The following is a 16,005-nucleotide window of genomic DNA, read 5'->3' as shown; positions in this document are numbered from 1 at the left end:
TATAAAAAAAGATTTACACATAAAACTATTTTGCATGCAAAGAAACATAAAGTGAGAAATGGTGAAGGATGAAATAAGCAAATACAATTAAAGGAAATGGGAGAAACAGAATCTAATGAAGGGATATTTACCATACATTTAGACATAACATTTATTAGCCTAAAAAGAAAATAATCATAACGAAAAACATTTCTTTCTTTTTTTTTTAATTTAGTAAACAAACTTACAAACGGCCCTTCCATTATTGAAAACATAAAAGTTCAAATAATTTGTTATTGGTAACCTTGATTCTGTAAAAATAGTTGACCCGTAATGCTGACTGACTATTCAAAGATTGCTTATTTTCTTTAATTCTAATCAGTTTTGAAACCTCAATCTAAAGGCTAATCAGGTTAGGTGGAATATGTCTTTCCAATTTACTAAGTTTTTTTTTTGATGAAAGAGAAAAACTTTTTAAGTATAAAGTTCTACACGAACTGAAAAATTAGTCTCGAATCAAAACTGATAGAATTTTAGAAAATAAGCTTGCAATGAGTAAAATTTACTATTTCTCTTTGTAGATCCTAACTTTTTCTTCTCTAGTGGAGCCTTTTTCTCTTACAAATTTGCAAACTAGACTACTTTCTCATTAAAAACGACATCTATAAAATTCATTCACATTTCATTAGAAAGGGGGAAATATTTTTTAATGTGGTTAATAAATATGAAGTTAATTCATAGCTTTGATGAAAAGAATTTGACTAACACTTATTACAAAGCTACTGTCACATGTCTGGGACAGCAAGACAAATTCTAAAAGAGTTCTATAAAAGGAATGACAGAAGCATCTTTACTCTTTGAAGAGTACTTGCACACAAGAAGAGCTTTGGTAGGGATTCTGCTAGATACATTATCTCAGAAAGGAACGGAATCTAGCAAAAGCTGAAGATGCTAACTATTAATTGAAAAATAAACCGTACTAACATAAATTTTACATCTTTCCTGAGTTACCTCTACAATAGTCCAGTCACGAAATATTTCTGTGACTCACATTTGAGGGATCAATCAATGTGTAAAATATAAATGATTTTGTCTGTCTACGTACCAGCTTTTTTGTTTTTATTCTGATTTGTTTTGGAATTTCACCCATCTTCAGGGAAAGGTTCGTCAGATTGGAGATTTTAACTTCCATCAGTTTATGTCATAACCTTCTCTTCACTAAATGATTAGGTCTTTTTTGTGGTATAGTTCTCGATACAAATTTTGTTAAATGGGTTTGATTTTTGACTGTTCACAATTTGAAGATGGATGAAGAAAATCTAAAGCAGTGGATGGAAAATGAAATATTAAATTTTTCTTACCCTAATCAAACGAAGAGTTCAAACTTGAAATTAAAAGAATGCTACAATTTTTGAAAAGTAGAGAGGCGGCTCCACGTTTAAATTTCCGTACACTTCATGTTCTAAGAAAAGATTAACTTTCTACGAGCTATTCATGAAAAAAAAAAAAAAAAAAAAAAAAAAAAAAAACTTTAAAAAAGTTGACCACACTTAATGAATCCCATAAAACCAAATACATAAATAAAAATTCAACAATCTAAACACAATGAAAATAATATACGTGTATATATTTTAAATTAGTTACTTACTGCCAACATAAAAGAAAAAAAATATCGTAAGGGAATCATGTTTATATTTCCCAAAAATGAGGGCAAAGCTCTCAATTAACACAACTGTACCAACCAACAAATAAATAAATTTTGCAATTTAAAACAAAACAAAAGAAAAAACATAAAAGCCCTGACTTATTATTAAGATATAAATATTTAATTGTTCGCATCCCAAAGCAGGTGATATGATAATGATGGATGTAAAAGGTGATAGTTAATTCTTTATTTTTCTTTTTTTGGTAAGTTGTGGAATTAATTCTTTGAATGCATAGTGAGTTTTGTAAAGATGAACATACATGTAGAAGTGCTCTCCTTAATTAAAATATGTTAAATACAAAACAAAAAAGACAAAAATAAATAAAGCTATTTCTTTCGTTCCTTTTTTTTAAAAAAAAAAATTATTTAGGGTGCGTCGGAGTGACTGGGCAAAAAATGTTTTCATTGTAATGTTAGGAATTTTACTTAGTCCCGTTTTGAACTAGTACTTTATTGGCTCGTTCAACCAAATGATAAACGTGATAGCAACCCCTGGTAGTAAGTATGGCCGGTTATTCCTAACATTTATCAGACAATCCAGCGGGCATGTTGACAATCGATATCACCAAGACATGCAATCGAAATTATCGCTTATGCAGTTTGATATACAACTTTATTTTAGCACAAAGATATTAAATGATCGGCTATATTGCGTGGAGCGATCTCTAGAATCACTATTATTTTATAATTCATTAAAAAGCTGAGTTTTATTTTTTAATAATATTTCAGCTGTGGAAACAATACACTAATAATTCTTTTCCTATACATGTTTCCAAGTACCATAAATTGCACTAAGGCAGGTAACTCTGTTTGTTATTTTTTTTTGTAATTTAAAATATTCTAATTTTTATTTTTCCCAGATTATGTGGTATAAGTGTTGAGTTAAGGATTTCTAAGCAATGCCACACTAGCTTTGAGCAGACTTAACGTTCAGTCCCATTAAATGATTAGTTTCTTTTTTTTGACAATGAAGTCACTTTAGTCTTTTTTCGTCACTATTTCAGTTTTTGTTCGTCCGTCGCCTACACTCGACATGGAGACATGATGGGTTGAGGAAATTTTTGATACAGAAGTTCGTAAGAACTATTTAATGCTGTTAAATATGCGAAACGTTCGTTTGGAAATGCATGTACCCTGAAAACTACTCTCCACTTGGAAAATTATTACTAGAAAATCATTCGCCTTTAAAAACATCATTTTCATCCATTAAATGAATAGAGAAATTAAATTTAATTAATTTCTGCTGAGTCGATCTAAGTTGTGTTGCAAGTGATGTGATTCGCAACACAACTGGATACAAATTTTAAAATAATCATGTCAGGCTTGAAGATAATATTTAATTTTGTTTGGACAACGTTGACTTTTTTTATAAATACGAACAAAATTAAAATGCACGACAAAATGAAAGAAGTAGTAATTGTGCAAGAGAGCCTGCGGCTCTGTCGCCGCCTTACGGTCCAAGTCACTCGACGCACCCCATTAAATACATACATAGTTGTGAGAAAAACCAGCGACATAGTGCAAATCCTGCTAAATATACCATGATTAAAAATGTAGCGATGTGAATGGAGCGAAAGGGTTTTTTCATTTTAACTTTAGATTAGGTCTCTCCAAAGGAAAGGGTTACATGAGTACCCACCAACGAACACAAAGATGATATGATGAAATGATAGACACAAAACAAAACAAAGATTTGCCATTGACACATAATTAATAACATGTAGTACGCCTTTGTACAACATACAACACAAATATGTTACAATGTGAAGGAATCCTTAGTTATTTTTGTAACTTTATCCAATGATTGTAAATGATAATTTATTGTAATAGTAAATAATAAAACATGCTAACATGGAAAAAAAGAAATGTGTTAAAAATACCGCATAATTCCGCAGCGCACTGCTCATCCACTATTGTTATTAAGTTACGATAACAATTTTACTTAATCAAAAATAGAATAAAGTTAACTAAGGCCTTAACTAATTTTACTCTTAGGCGGCTGTCCGATTGGCGAATAGAATCGCTCATGCAGCCGTTTAACTACGTAAAAGAAAAGAGTTAATTTTCAATAATATTTTTTTAAAGAAATGCATGTTAGAGGGAATTTCACCAACGTTAACCACTCACCAGGCTTTATGGAGATGTGCAGCTGGAAAATTTAATGCCTCCAGTAAATACTTTAATTTCCAAATTGAAGGTATGAATTTTACCAAGGACTAGTAACCTTTACGAGTAGTAGCCTTAACGTAATGTTCTTAAAAAACGGAAGATTCTTCCACTGCACTATAGGTTTCTTTTTATACGAGAGGAGTTTCACGTCGAAAGTAATAACAGTTTGAATTTCACTCATGAAGTACCAAAACGGGCTCTTATGTACCTCTAAAGTAATTATACCTATAACAGAACTGTAAATATTACCTGAAACTGTATGCAGAATACATTTCTCGATATTCACAGATAGATGCTAATAGGGCTGCCAAAGGCCTACGCCACCGCGACCCAATAGATCTATTGTGGCTCCCACTATTCTATAGCTCGCCCTTCAGACCTGTCCTATTTAATCACACTCTTAATTCTGGAGAGCGGGCTCCTCACAGACCACTTAGGCTTAGCAAGTGCAACGATGGATGAGCAATGCGCTAAACGGCTTTAGAATAAAGACTCTATCATCGACTTTGACAACACGTTGACACTTTCCAGTAAAGCATGAAGGTTATTGTTAAAAGTGATTATGTACGACATGATGATGATGATGATGAGAGTTGTGACCAGTGAGAGACACATATATTAATAGAGCTGTGGATGTGAGTAGGGGCAGACTGTGTGTGTTGGGGCAGACTTACCGCCGCCGCCCCCGGCCTGGTGTCGGCCGGGATGAGGGTGATGGTACCCCTCGTAACAGTACTGTTGTTGTGGAGGCGGAGGTTGGTGATGGTCATAGAGGAGTTGTTGTTGTTGTTGTTGTTGTGTTTGGTGGTGATGATGATGGTGATGATGTAACTGATGGGGTGCGGGGTGGTGGTAGGGTGACGGGGACACTAGGGGCGCGGCCACCTCCTTTCCTCCGTACACTCGCCCCGTTGAGCCTGTAACATCCCTCGCCTGTAAACTTCTATCCTCTTCTTCCTCTCTTTTCTCACTCATATTTTACCTCCTTCAGCATTTTTATTAAATAATTTCTTTCATCTAAATTATAATCTTCCTTTTTGCGCTTTTTCTTTTAATTCAATTTTAAAACAAATTACTTTGCGTGTCCCACATAGTGAAGCCACCATTTTGAAACAGAATAACAATATTATATTTTTCATCAATTACGTCCTGTTGGATATAATTGTAAACGCATTTTCACATTAAGACTAGAAAATTTCAAAACCATCTCGCAAAAGAAACAAACAAGACTTTGTTCACATTAATGGGGTATTGTAGTAAATTTAACTTCATAAATTATCTTGGGTAAGATAAATTATACTGCAGAAGATCTAGTTAAGTGCTGAAATACAGCAAAAAACATGTTTTCATTCCTTAAGCACAAATATCGAGGTGACTTTTAATTACAATTCGAAAGCAGAAATAAGAAAACTCGTCTTCTTTTCAATAAGTAGATATCTTTAGGTTAATCACTTCTTCAGGGGGTTTGACGTCTGCACGTGTCGTCTGAATGTATCTAACATGAAACTCTACACTAACAATGCACAATTTGTAAACTCTTCAACAATTGAACTGTAGAGCCAGCAGATAAAAATCGCCGGTATTAGCAATCGCCCAGGCCAACTCTATACATCCAACATCCAATTCTTTTACTTTGGCAGCTACACTATTTCAGGCTGCAGTTGATTCGATTTCTTAAAACAAAAATTGACTAAAAATGCTTCCACTTTTCCACATGGGGTTTCACTTAGTTGACCGTTCATAAATTTGGGTGCTTAAATGAGGTAGGACAGTGATGGGCAAAGTACGGCCCGCGGGCCAACTCCGGCCCGCGAAAGTATTTAATCCGGCCCGCCGAGGGTCCATCGACATGGATAGTATATGGCCCGCTATAATTACGTTTTGACGGTCGAGAAGTATAAAGTAGATTCTACTTAGTAGAATAATAGATGCATAACCTATAGGTGAAGCTAAACTAGCCGCGTAGTTACACAAGTGTGTAATGCTGCAATGTTTTTATAATATTATGATTAAAAGCTTTAACACAAAATGCATTTTTTCTATAATTCTGGCCCTCCTCTAGAATTTCTTAAACTTTGTGGCCCCCCATTAAAAAAGTTTGCCCACCACTGAGGTAGGAAATATCCTTCCTGGAACAAGTCTTAATTCCAGGATTTTTTTTTTTTTTTTTTGTGCAATATGCTGGAAAATTGGTTGTTGATGGATGAGATGATCCTAGTCCAGGAGAAGACCACAGCAGGTTCGACATTCTAAAAATGTTATTGAATGCAACATTTTTAAATAATCTTTTTCTCACTTTTAGGCGACTGAAGTAGGTGAGTCAACAGAGCAATAAAACTGATGCACTTTATGCTTTCACTTACATGATTCAAAAATTGTATTCTAAATTCTGATTTATCTTAAACTTTAGATTTGTAAATGTACCTAGATTGTAAAAGAACAATGAAATTTTGGAAATACTGGAAAATTCAGTCATAACTTAATGAAAAGTATGGATTATAAACTCACAAAATAACAATTTAGAAGGAACTGAAATTTTCTAGTTTATAAAAGCTAATATGAAATTTTGAATTAAAAAAAAACAAAAAAAAACCATTAAATTCTTAATGTGGAACATACAAAGTCTTGCCATATTTTATGCGAGGATATTTCCCCTGACACTAATCTACCTCTGTTAACAGTAGACGTTTTAATAAGCTTCTAGACTAAAAAAAAAGAAGATGATTAAGCCATAAATGTATCTGAAATACAAAATGAAATTAAATAAATTACAGTCATTAATTAGTAATAATGAGATTAACTTAACGCTTAGTCTAATTCCTTCAAAAAGTTTCGTTTTCTACAACTGAAAGAAACATTAAATCATTAAAAAATTAAAAGTAAAGAAGGAATACATAGATTTATTCAATTTTTTCAAGTTACACAATTTAAAGATTAAAAAGAGGCAGAACTTATGGTGTTTTATAAACAAATCTGTCCATTTGCAATGTTTTAAAAGAAAATTATAAATATACGCACTTAACAAATACCATAGAATTTATTAGCTGACGATGCATTTAATAAAAGAAAAAAAAAACTATTATTTTTGACGATATGACATTTACAACTACTTTTTAAAAAATGCAATAAAGAAAAATAGAAAAGGGGATATGCAATAAAGTATGCAAACCACAAAGTTTAAAATGAAACTAATTTTTAATAAATACACAACCACTGAGAAAAATTAAAAAATAATCATGCGATTAGAGTACGGGTGAATCATTTGTGGAAAGAGATGGAAGCCAAAAATGACTTTTTTACTAAAAATGCGATTGAAGATGCATTTTTTAAAAAAAAAAAAAAATATAGTAAAAAGAGAAGATAACTTCAAATTATTTCTGTATTAAAATTCAACTTCTTAAGTTTGGTCTATATTTTAGTAGATAAAGAAAAGGAAAATAATAATGTCGGAAAGAGGAAGAATTGCTGTAAATCGTACAACTGATCTGCACCACTTCCTTCCTTCTGTAGCTATTCCTTCCGCTCAAGAAAGTACAAGCCAAACCCGTCTTTTTAAATCTATCCAATATTGCGTCCCATTTTCAGACCACAGATTCCAGTAAATTGTACAAACGGCGGTGTTGGTAGTAGGCTAATAGTAAAGGCTTCTACAACCCTGGGGACATTGGATTCCAGACTTTTGGGACAATTAGCTGTTTACGATCTCTCGGAGTACGCGAAGTTGCAAACTGGGAGAACTTTAACAACATTCATTGGAGCTAGCTTTGCCAAATTAATGTATCATCAAAATAACAAACATCCACTGAGATTTAAGTTAGGCTCTTTGGGCTTTCTGATATTGATTGAAAGAGTATGATTGACCAAGGAGAGATGATGCTAGGTCATGCTACTTGCTGTCCATTCTGGACTGTACGTCTAGCAAATTCAAAGTTTTATGAAATGTTAGCCTACCAGATGGGCTCTCTGTAAACTAAGGTACAACAATGGAGGAGCTCTCTACTCTTTCTCTGTCAGAACAGAGACCCTTTGGGCCGCACGGTGGCCCACCTAGCTTGCCAAAACCCTACGGAATTTAATCTAGACATAAAGAAAACCGATTTTTTTCGGCTAAATATAAGCCGTTTTAATTTGGGTGTCAGGTAAAATTTTGAAATAAATGGAATTCGCTAATATGAAACTAAATATTTATCAGTATAACTTTTTTATTTCATTTTATTTATTTATTTTTTTTTAAGTAAAAAAAAATAAACTGGATTTTAGGCAATTTTTAATTTCTTGACAATTTTGTACCTAAACCAAAAAATATATTGAAAATATGGTTTGGTCCCTCAGTGCTGGGTAATAATATCTTTGACAGGTTTCGGACTTCAATCCATCATCAGAGGTAGATTATCTCGGTTGGTGTGGGAATTTCAACTTCATTTACAAGTGTAACGAGAGACGGTTATGTAAGTGAAGTTGAAATCTCTACAGCAAATTGGTTAACCTATCTCTGATTATGGAAGAAAAATCTGTAACACCAGTTAGGGATACAATGCCTGCTATGATGGAGGATAAAATATACCCTGTTTAATTTAAAGTGGGCATAATTCCATGCGATAATTACACATGCCTTAGGCGTCCTTGATTTCGTGAGAAAAAATAAAGTTTTATTTAAAGAGAGATGAACGAACACTGGCTATAATATGGTACAAAGTTATTTAAATTAAATTAATTTTTAAAATTTAAATTAGTAAAAAATTAGTGTGTAATAACTCCAACACCACTAGTAGAGGCAGCAAAGTAAACCAAAATATACTAATCACGCACTAAAAAGTAAAATAAAAAAATAAAAAGGGGTTTTCTTCGGAAAGCTTGGCTTCAAAAAAATAAAAAGTCAAAATATACATATTTCCTTTTATAGACTCCAAGTCGCTAAAGGAGCTTTGTTAATGATACTTTGCTTTATCATCATAATATAATAATTATTATTTTTGAGAGAGTAATTGAGTTTTAGGGTTCGTACTGTTTTTTTTTAGACTCTCAGCAAATTAAATTGAACTGAAGGGTTAAAATAGCTCTAGTTGTTACTAGTTGCTTAAACTAGTTAACGGTTAAACTATGCTTGAGTCCAATAATTTAGCGAATAATAATAATAATAATAATAATAAGGGAAGGGATTAGCTATGAGGTTAGCATACTGGACTCCCACGCGGAGGTCCCGGGTTCGAATCCAGCAGCTGACCCTTAGATTTTCTCTTCCTAGGAGCTTCTTACAGCTCACTGTCCGGTGATGGACAGGGTTGTCTGTAACGAGAGAACACTGTCCGGAGGCCGGCAGTGCACTGAAAAAAGCTCCGGGCGCTAATAACCTCAGCTGTTGATGCGCCAAAAAAATAAAAAATAATAATAATAACAGTAATAATAATCAGAATAATAACAATAGTAATACTAATAATATCTAATAATATGTCTATAATTGTAATAATTTTTTCAGGTTTCTACACAGTGCATAAAAATCAAAATTAATGTATACATAATTTGAATTATTCAAAATGTTTCTTTGTTTTATGCTTTCTTTCACTATTCGATATTTACAGCAGGTAAAGAGGAAAGCTCTCCGGGAAGGCGGAGCGCGGACTAGTATTTAAAGTTTGGACAAGGTCCTGGATTACCTGCTACTTAATACATTTGTACAAAAAATATGAAAGGACATTAAGATGGAAAGGCCCTTAAGTCCTAAGGGCGGCGTTCATTGTGATACAGCACTTAGCGATTCTAAAATTACAGCCTTCTTCCAAGCTGGACTTTCAGCTTTTTGTAAAAAAACCGTGTAAAACTGGACATTGGTTATGTAAAGTAGCACTGGTTCATTCAAATCTCCGTGAGGGACCGGGTGAGAATAGTCCCACGGTATCCCCTGCCTGTCGTCCGAGGCGACTAATAGGGGACGTGTGCGGAAAACCGTCTCACCTGGAATGGTGTAGTAAGCCCAAGCTGACACCAGGAGGGTGTAGAGAAACCTGGTAAGTCATGAGCTGGGCATGGCTGGGCCAGTGTGACCATTCTAGGCCCTTAAAATAGGAGACAGAGTCTCCATGAAATGGTACCACGGGATCGTGGTATCATTACCACTGGAGTTCTGTTTCCAGGTTCACGGAGTTGAGGAAAGATTTCGTGGTGGTTGTGGTAAAACAGGGGCGATGGTAGAGTCCCCTTGGTCTACTGGGTGGGAGGAGTATGGTCGTTTAGCCTTCGGGATAGTTGCGCCACCTTCTCATTTACCGCAAGAGCATGGTTCATTAAGTTTATTTCGGCTGAAATAGTTAGTATCAGTGATGTAGATAATACCAAACAAAATGCCCCCATTTGAGCATTATGTAATTGATCGCTATTTATTTATTTTGATTTTTCCCCCACAGACTCTCGACCTTTTCTAATAGTTTTTTTTTTTTTGGTGATTCAGAACATCTCAAAACTGAGATACTTCATGTGAAAACAAAGAGAAACTGTCACATAAACGATTTAAAATGCAATAATGTGGATCTAATTAAAATTAAAGAAGTGAAATTGAGAATAAAGTATATCTAAATGAAATATGGCGAAATTATTTTCAGTCTGAAAGAAGAACCTTGCCTTGAAACCATATTTGACAGTCTTGAGCAAACAGTACTAAAAATTAGAAAATCTCGTTGTTCAGATGTAAGCACAATATTAACCTTTCTAATATGAAAAGTTGTTGTTTTGTTCACAATGAAAATGAACAAAGAAATTATTAGAAATGTACGTATACATCTATTTGTCCTCTACCTACTTTTTACGTCGGACTTACAACGAGTAATCTCCAAAGAAATCGAATTTTTAGCGCCACTTCTAACTTACAATCCTCGCAATGATAAAGGTGGAATTTTTATTCTATTATCTCTTACCAATAAAGATATTTAAGGTAGAAATTCAATTATATTATACCTGTTTTCTTTTTTTTTTTTAAGGAATAAGTACTTCCTCAATGGATACGTGGCTTTGTGTAATTACATTATTCTATAAAATATTCTGTCCAAGTGGCGTCTAAGGCCACACTATTTCCCACCACATACTTTTTGTTTCAATAAATTAGAAGTCTACTAATACCAGAAAGAGAAAAAAGAGCTAGTTTAACCATTGGTCGCTATTATGTGACAAATGCTCCATAATTTTTGTTACCTGGCAGATGGGTGGTCGCTTGAGGAGGGGGTGCAGAGATAGTTCTCTGCAATCTGAATTGGTAACTAGCTGCAGTGGTAGGGGATAATTCTGGAGGAAAAGGTGATTGCCTGGATCCAGGACTAGTCAATGATCTGACTGGTGGAAGCTGGCCGCCTCCTAACCTGTTCGTAGCGCTGCCTCCGCTACCGTTTCCACCTCCTCCACTGCCGGCCGGAGGGGTTGTTGACGTGAACCTTACAGAGCTCGCAGCAGTGCTGTAATTGCCACCCTGACAAATAAAAACAAAAATAGGTATCAATTTTATTTTAAGATGTTGCTTCGTATTCAACCCCTTAGAATTGAACAATACAGTTTTCGTTGTGAAGAGTTGATAAGGAAATGGTCAAATATTTTTTAATAAGTGGAAGTTTCAATTTAATATTCAATCATCCATATGTTTAGAAATTAAAAATAAAAAAATGAACAAAAGCCACACTGTGGTTTGTAAAAAGTTAAGAACTTTCGTCGAACCAACCATTGTGTCAGTAAAGTTGGACCATTTCAGTGAATTCGTCTGTCAGCGACTAAGCCTCATGTTTCCATTATAAAAATAAATTTGTATACAGTTCACTCTGGAACTTTGCAAAGCAAAATGGTCTTTATTCAATGAATTTGAATAACAAATAAATGTTTTTTACCTTTATTTTAATTGAATTAATTGTCACAAAAAAATCATTAATGGTTAATCGCGATTACAAAAATGTATCTATCATTTCGATTAAGATAACGGATAAAAAATTGCTTGTTATTCGAATCTAGGAATGGTGCTCCTCTTCTGTTAGCTAATGTGTTTTATTGTCAGTATAGTTCTCGAGTAAAATTCCGACCCAGCGCTAGCTATTTAGATAACGCTATCTTTATTTAAAGAGCTATCTTTATTCAAGAAATTTGAATAAAATTAGAGGAGGCTGGTGCTATTTGAATGGATGCCGTTCAAGGTTACCGCATTGCACACCCATGTATTTATTCAGTTCCCTTCAGTAACCCAGTAATTATACGAAACAGTAATAGTTCACGCTAATTTCCATCAAGTGGATACATGGAGAAAAGATTGGCGAAAAGGAATCAAAACCTATGGATGATAATACCGTAAGCTGAGCGTTGAGCATAGGATTTTGTTGCTGCTGCAGGGAAAGTCTAGCTGCCTGCTGTTGTGACCAACTGGTGCTCTGAGACTGGCCACTCCCGTAGCCTTGCTGTCCCTGTAAATATATATAAAAAAAAACAATCAAAAAAAGAATTCATTAAAGAAGGTAATTAAAAGCAAACTAGTGGAGCACTTAGAAGGTGAATGACTAACCTGAGAAAGTCTAGGAGATAATTGAGCTTGTTGGAAGGACTGCAGGGAGGTGGGTGAGAGACGAGCCTGTTGGGCTGGGGACGGCTGCTGGGTAGCTCCACCTTGCTGGCCGCCTCCACTACTTTGGAAACTGTTCATACCACCACTGCTTCAAACAGATCATTGTTAGCAACTAGACCGCTAAAACTTTTAATTAAGTAGTAAAAAGAACACCATTAGAAGGATAAGAAGATGAAGACGAGAAACATGATTACGTCTACTACTAGTACTGTACAATCGTATTACCGATTAACTGTATAGAAACAGAGCAAGCATTCTATTTATCAGTCCACTACTGCCTCCCAGGTTAAATAAAGACTCCTTGCAATCGATTTCAGGCAACAAATAAGAGGCCAAATTGTACAAAACCAGACCTGAGGAGACCCTTGAAACTAGGTAGGAACCAGAATAGTCTGGTGACTGGTCTTCTTAACTCCTAGCATGTTCAGGAGGCATTTCCACAGGTAGAATTCAGGTCTACAGGTTAGGTTTTATGAGATCTTGGCAACTTGAATCCAAAGGAGATTATATCACAGAAACGGTCAGAAAAAAGACCATGGTCCTTGCATAATGGAAAGCTTTTACTAAGTTCGGCACGCAAACTTCTAATAGTGCCAGATTTTTGCCAGAGAGTAAGGAAAAGCCAGGTCACACAAATTTCCCGTATTTTCAAGGTTTCAACTTATTTTACATTTTCTGTAAACTCCTGATTTTGTAGAATCGCAGACTACACTGAAGTAACTCTTAGTGAAAAACCCATCTCCTTCACCCAAAATTGCACAAAAAAATAATTTCTTAGAAGAAAAAAATTATAGTTTTTTTTTTTTTAAATGTGAATGCGAAATTTAGAGAATATCGATCAACAATGTTCTGGAAAATCTCAGAATATTGAGAATTCCAATTTGCAAGTTAATACTTCGGTGGAAGAATTTCTTATTGAAGTCTGCAAACCTCGTCTCAGAAGACTAATAGAATTTTCCTAGACAAATTTGCTAAACGAAAATTGCAGGAGACCTAAATAAATCCAATGGTATAGAAATTTTGGAAAAATTATAGAACATTTTTTGAGAAAATCTAAAAAAAAAAAGAAAAAATTGTATTCTAGTCAAAATTCAAAATCGAAAATTGGATAATAGTTCGAGGAATTATAATATATTAAGAGAAAGATGGAAAAAGATGATTTCTGGTGACTTACTTGACGGGTGAAAAAGGCTGAGGAGAATAGGGCTGTCTCTGGCCAGGTGAGATCTGTGCAGGATTGGCGGTGGTAATCATAGACGGAGCGTTGGGAGTCTGTCCGCTGGATGCATTCGCTGAGCCCGTACCTGCACCACTACTGCCCGGGTAGCTGCCCGCTGGCGACAGTTGCGAATCTGGAACACTGGCCGATCTTTGCAGAGCTACATTCGGCGCTACACTGTTGTTCATCAAACTGTCTATATTGTGCAGCCCGCCAGCATCACCGGCCGTAGCATTCGATGGAATAAGAAGTTGCTGATGTTGTTGCAACTGTAGCAATCGTTGTTTCTGTTGCTGCTGCTGTTGTTGGAGCATCTTATTCCTCAAAAGTTGCTGATGTTGCTGTTGCTGCTAAGAAAAAAAAAGTAAATCATTTCATCATAATAAAATGTTAAAAATATAGGAAGCAGGGTGTTTCTCCATGCTGAAGCTCCTGTGGCTGTGACGGTGCATTGATAGTAAGCAAGGACTAGACTTAGAAATTCATTCAGACTTAGGTTTCTAATCTGGGATGCTTTTTGGACCGATATGAATTTGTTGCACTTTGTGGGAAGTCAATGCTTAACGTAGTAATGGTGGTCAATCTGTGACCTATGGGATCGCCATCACTGTACTAGACATACCGGGGATGATATATAGTAAGCCGCCTTGATTGTAGAGCCTTGGGCAACAAGACCATCCTCTTAAAATATGAATTTGAGAGAAACACCTAACGGTGAGAAAGACAATAGAAACTAGAGTACCCTCAGAAGGAGCCGCCTTATCCAGTACAATATCTTAACAAGCAAATAACTAAACAAAAACTAAAGATATCTCGACTAGTTTTTTTCTGCTTTGATACTTGAAGATTTTGGTCCTGAGATTAGTCTGAATTGAGTTACGCTTTAGAGGTTACGCCGTAGAGATTGCACTCAAATCGCCGACTACGGGGCTATCCCACCAACCACTTATCCGCATTAAACTCTTGCCAAGGATATGTCATTGCTTTTTCTGTTACCCCGCGCCCCTTATTTAGGGAACACCCTCCAATTAAGAGGTTGAAAGACAGTCCTGATCTCAGACCTTCCCGGGGGAGAAGTGAGTAACCAAGTACTCCGAAAGTGGCCCCCTAGTCTACGTTTCAGGCCCAAATTGATCGAATATCCCACAGGAAAAACTAGTCATCACTGGTTTTTTAAAAAAAAAATCTCATCATAGGGTACTCTGCTTAATACAAGAAATGAGACTGAGAATGTGTTCCTTAAAATTAAAATACAAGACTATAATTCCACTTCCATCTAACTTCCATAAAAACCGTTTTCTAAAATAATTCTCTTGGCTTACATAGTCAAGAAGAACCATCCCCCAAACTGACAGCCTAAATACGAGTAGGAGGTAACCGATTGAATGGAAATACCGTTTTACTGAATATAATTTTCATCTGTAGAGATTTACTCGAAAACTGTTCTAACCATCTCCTACAAACACTCTGTAAATGTTTACCTGGGTGGCGAGGTTGTACTGAGTTTGCCTGAGTTGGGCAGGCAATCGTTGCCTCTGTTGTTGGTAAATATGTGGAGGCTGAAACTGCTGACCGCCAGATGGCTGAGCTTGACTACTCATCTAAAGAATAAAAAGTAGAAATTTAACAAAAATTCTAACAGAACATTGTTATTTTTGTAACTTTATTGTTTAATGGATTTACATACCTGAGCGTTAAAGGTTGGATTTTTAACAGCTGTCTCGCACAACATAAGCGATTCTTGGATAGCATCAATTGCCATTTTTTCCTTGAGATCTTGATGAAACTGGCCACTCTGCCCTACACTAGATGGAGATTCAGCTGAATTTATCATATTCATAAGCGCCGGAGAATCTATAAAAATAGTAATAATATTCCATTTACTTCTAAAAATCACTACTTCAAACAAAGAGCAAATAACTGCAGAAAATAGGAGGCAATAAATGAGAACTAAGTTTCAAATTTTTCTTACTCTGAGACTTCGATTTGAAGAAAATGACCTGATGCGAGTTTTAGGCCTTAGATTCCTTTAAAATCATTTCACTAAATCACAGACACGTCCATTTATTCTATTAATATTTATATTTATTCTATTAATTAAAAACAGAGCTACAGTAACTGGAGAATCCAGAAGTTGAAGAGGCTGAGAGGAAGTTGAAAGCGGAATTCGAGAAAAAAGGCAAGAGGTACTTTTATACCATCAAGAAGAGAATCCTCGAGAACTAGACGGAACATACTTGAAGTCAGTTGTTAGCAAAGGTAAAAAGCGGAATCGATGCTTCTCATTTCAAAAAGCAATTAAGTTTAGAGAATTAAGACAAGATGGCGACTTGTCCACTAACAATAGGA

At 35.1% G+C, this 16,005-nt stretch overlaps 1 protein-coding gene across 13 annotated transcripts in view; it reads right to left on the bottom strand.

Moving 5' to 3' along the window:
* Nucleotides 1-16,005, bottom strand: part of tai (basic helix-loop-helix family member taiman) — a 362,580-nt gene that overhangs the window by 8,749 nt on the left and 337,826 nt on the right. For 8 of the 13 annotated variants that reach the window (XM_074131838.1, XM_074131843.1, XM_074131841.1 and 5 more), the window contains 7 exons: nt 15,344-15,510; nt 15,138-15,257; nt 13,612-14,006; nt 12,378-12,525; nt 12,166-12,279; nt 11,036-11,306; nt 4,528-4,770 (listed from right to left, as the gene is read on the bottom strand). In XM_074131838.1, the coding sequence (XP_073987939.1) occupies nt 4,528-4,770; nt 11,036-11,306; nt 12,166-12,279; nt 12,378-12,525; nt 13,612-14,006; nt 15,138-15,257; nt 15,344-15,510 (1,458 nt within the window). The remainder of the gene's footprint in view (nt 1-4,527; nt 4,771-11,035; nt 11,307-12,165; nt 12,280-12,377; nt 12,526-13,611; nt 14,007-15,137; nt 15,258-15,343; nt 15,511-16,005) is intronic. The other 5 variants (XM_074131836.1, XM_074131835.1, XM_074131837.1 and 2 more) reach the window with 5 other exon arrangements.

This window comes from Rhodnius prolixus, unplaced genomic scaffold, assembly GCF_049639745.1.
Source record: "Rhodnius prolixus isolate KJV_2025 unplaced genomic scaffold, Rpr scaffold_4, whole genome shotgun sequence".
NCBI classification, from domain to species: Eukaryota; Metazoa; Arthropoda; class Insecta; order Hemiptera; family Reduviidae; genus Rhodnius; species Rhodnius prolixus.
The sequence above is the reverse complement of the archived record's forward strand: the minus strand, read 5'-3'. Positions and strand labels throughout refer to the sequence as shown.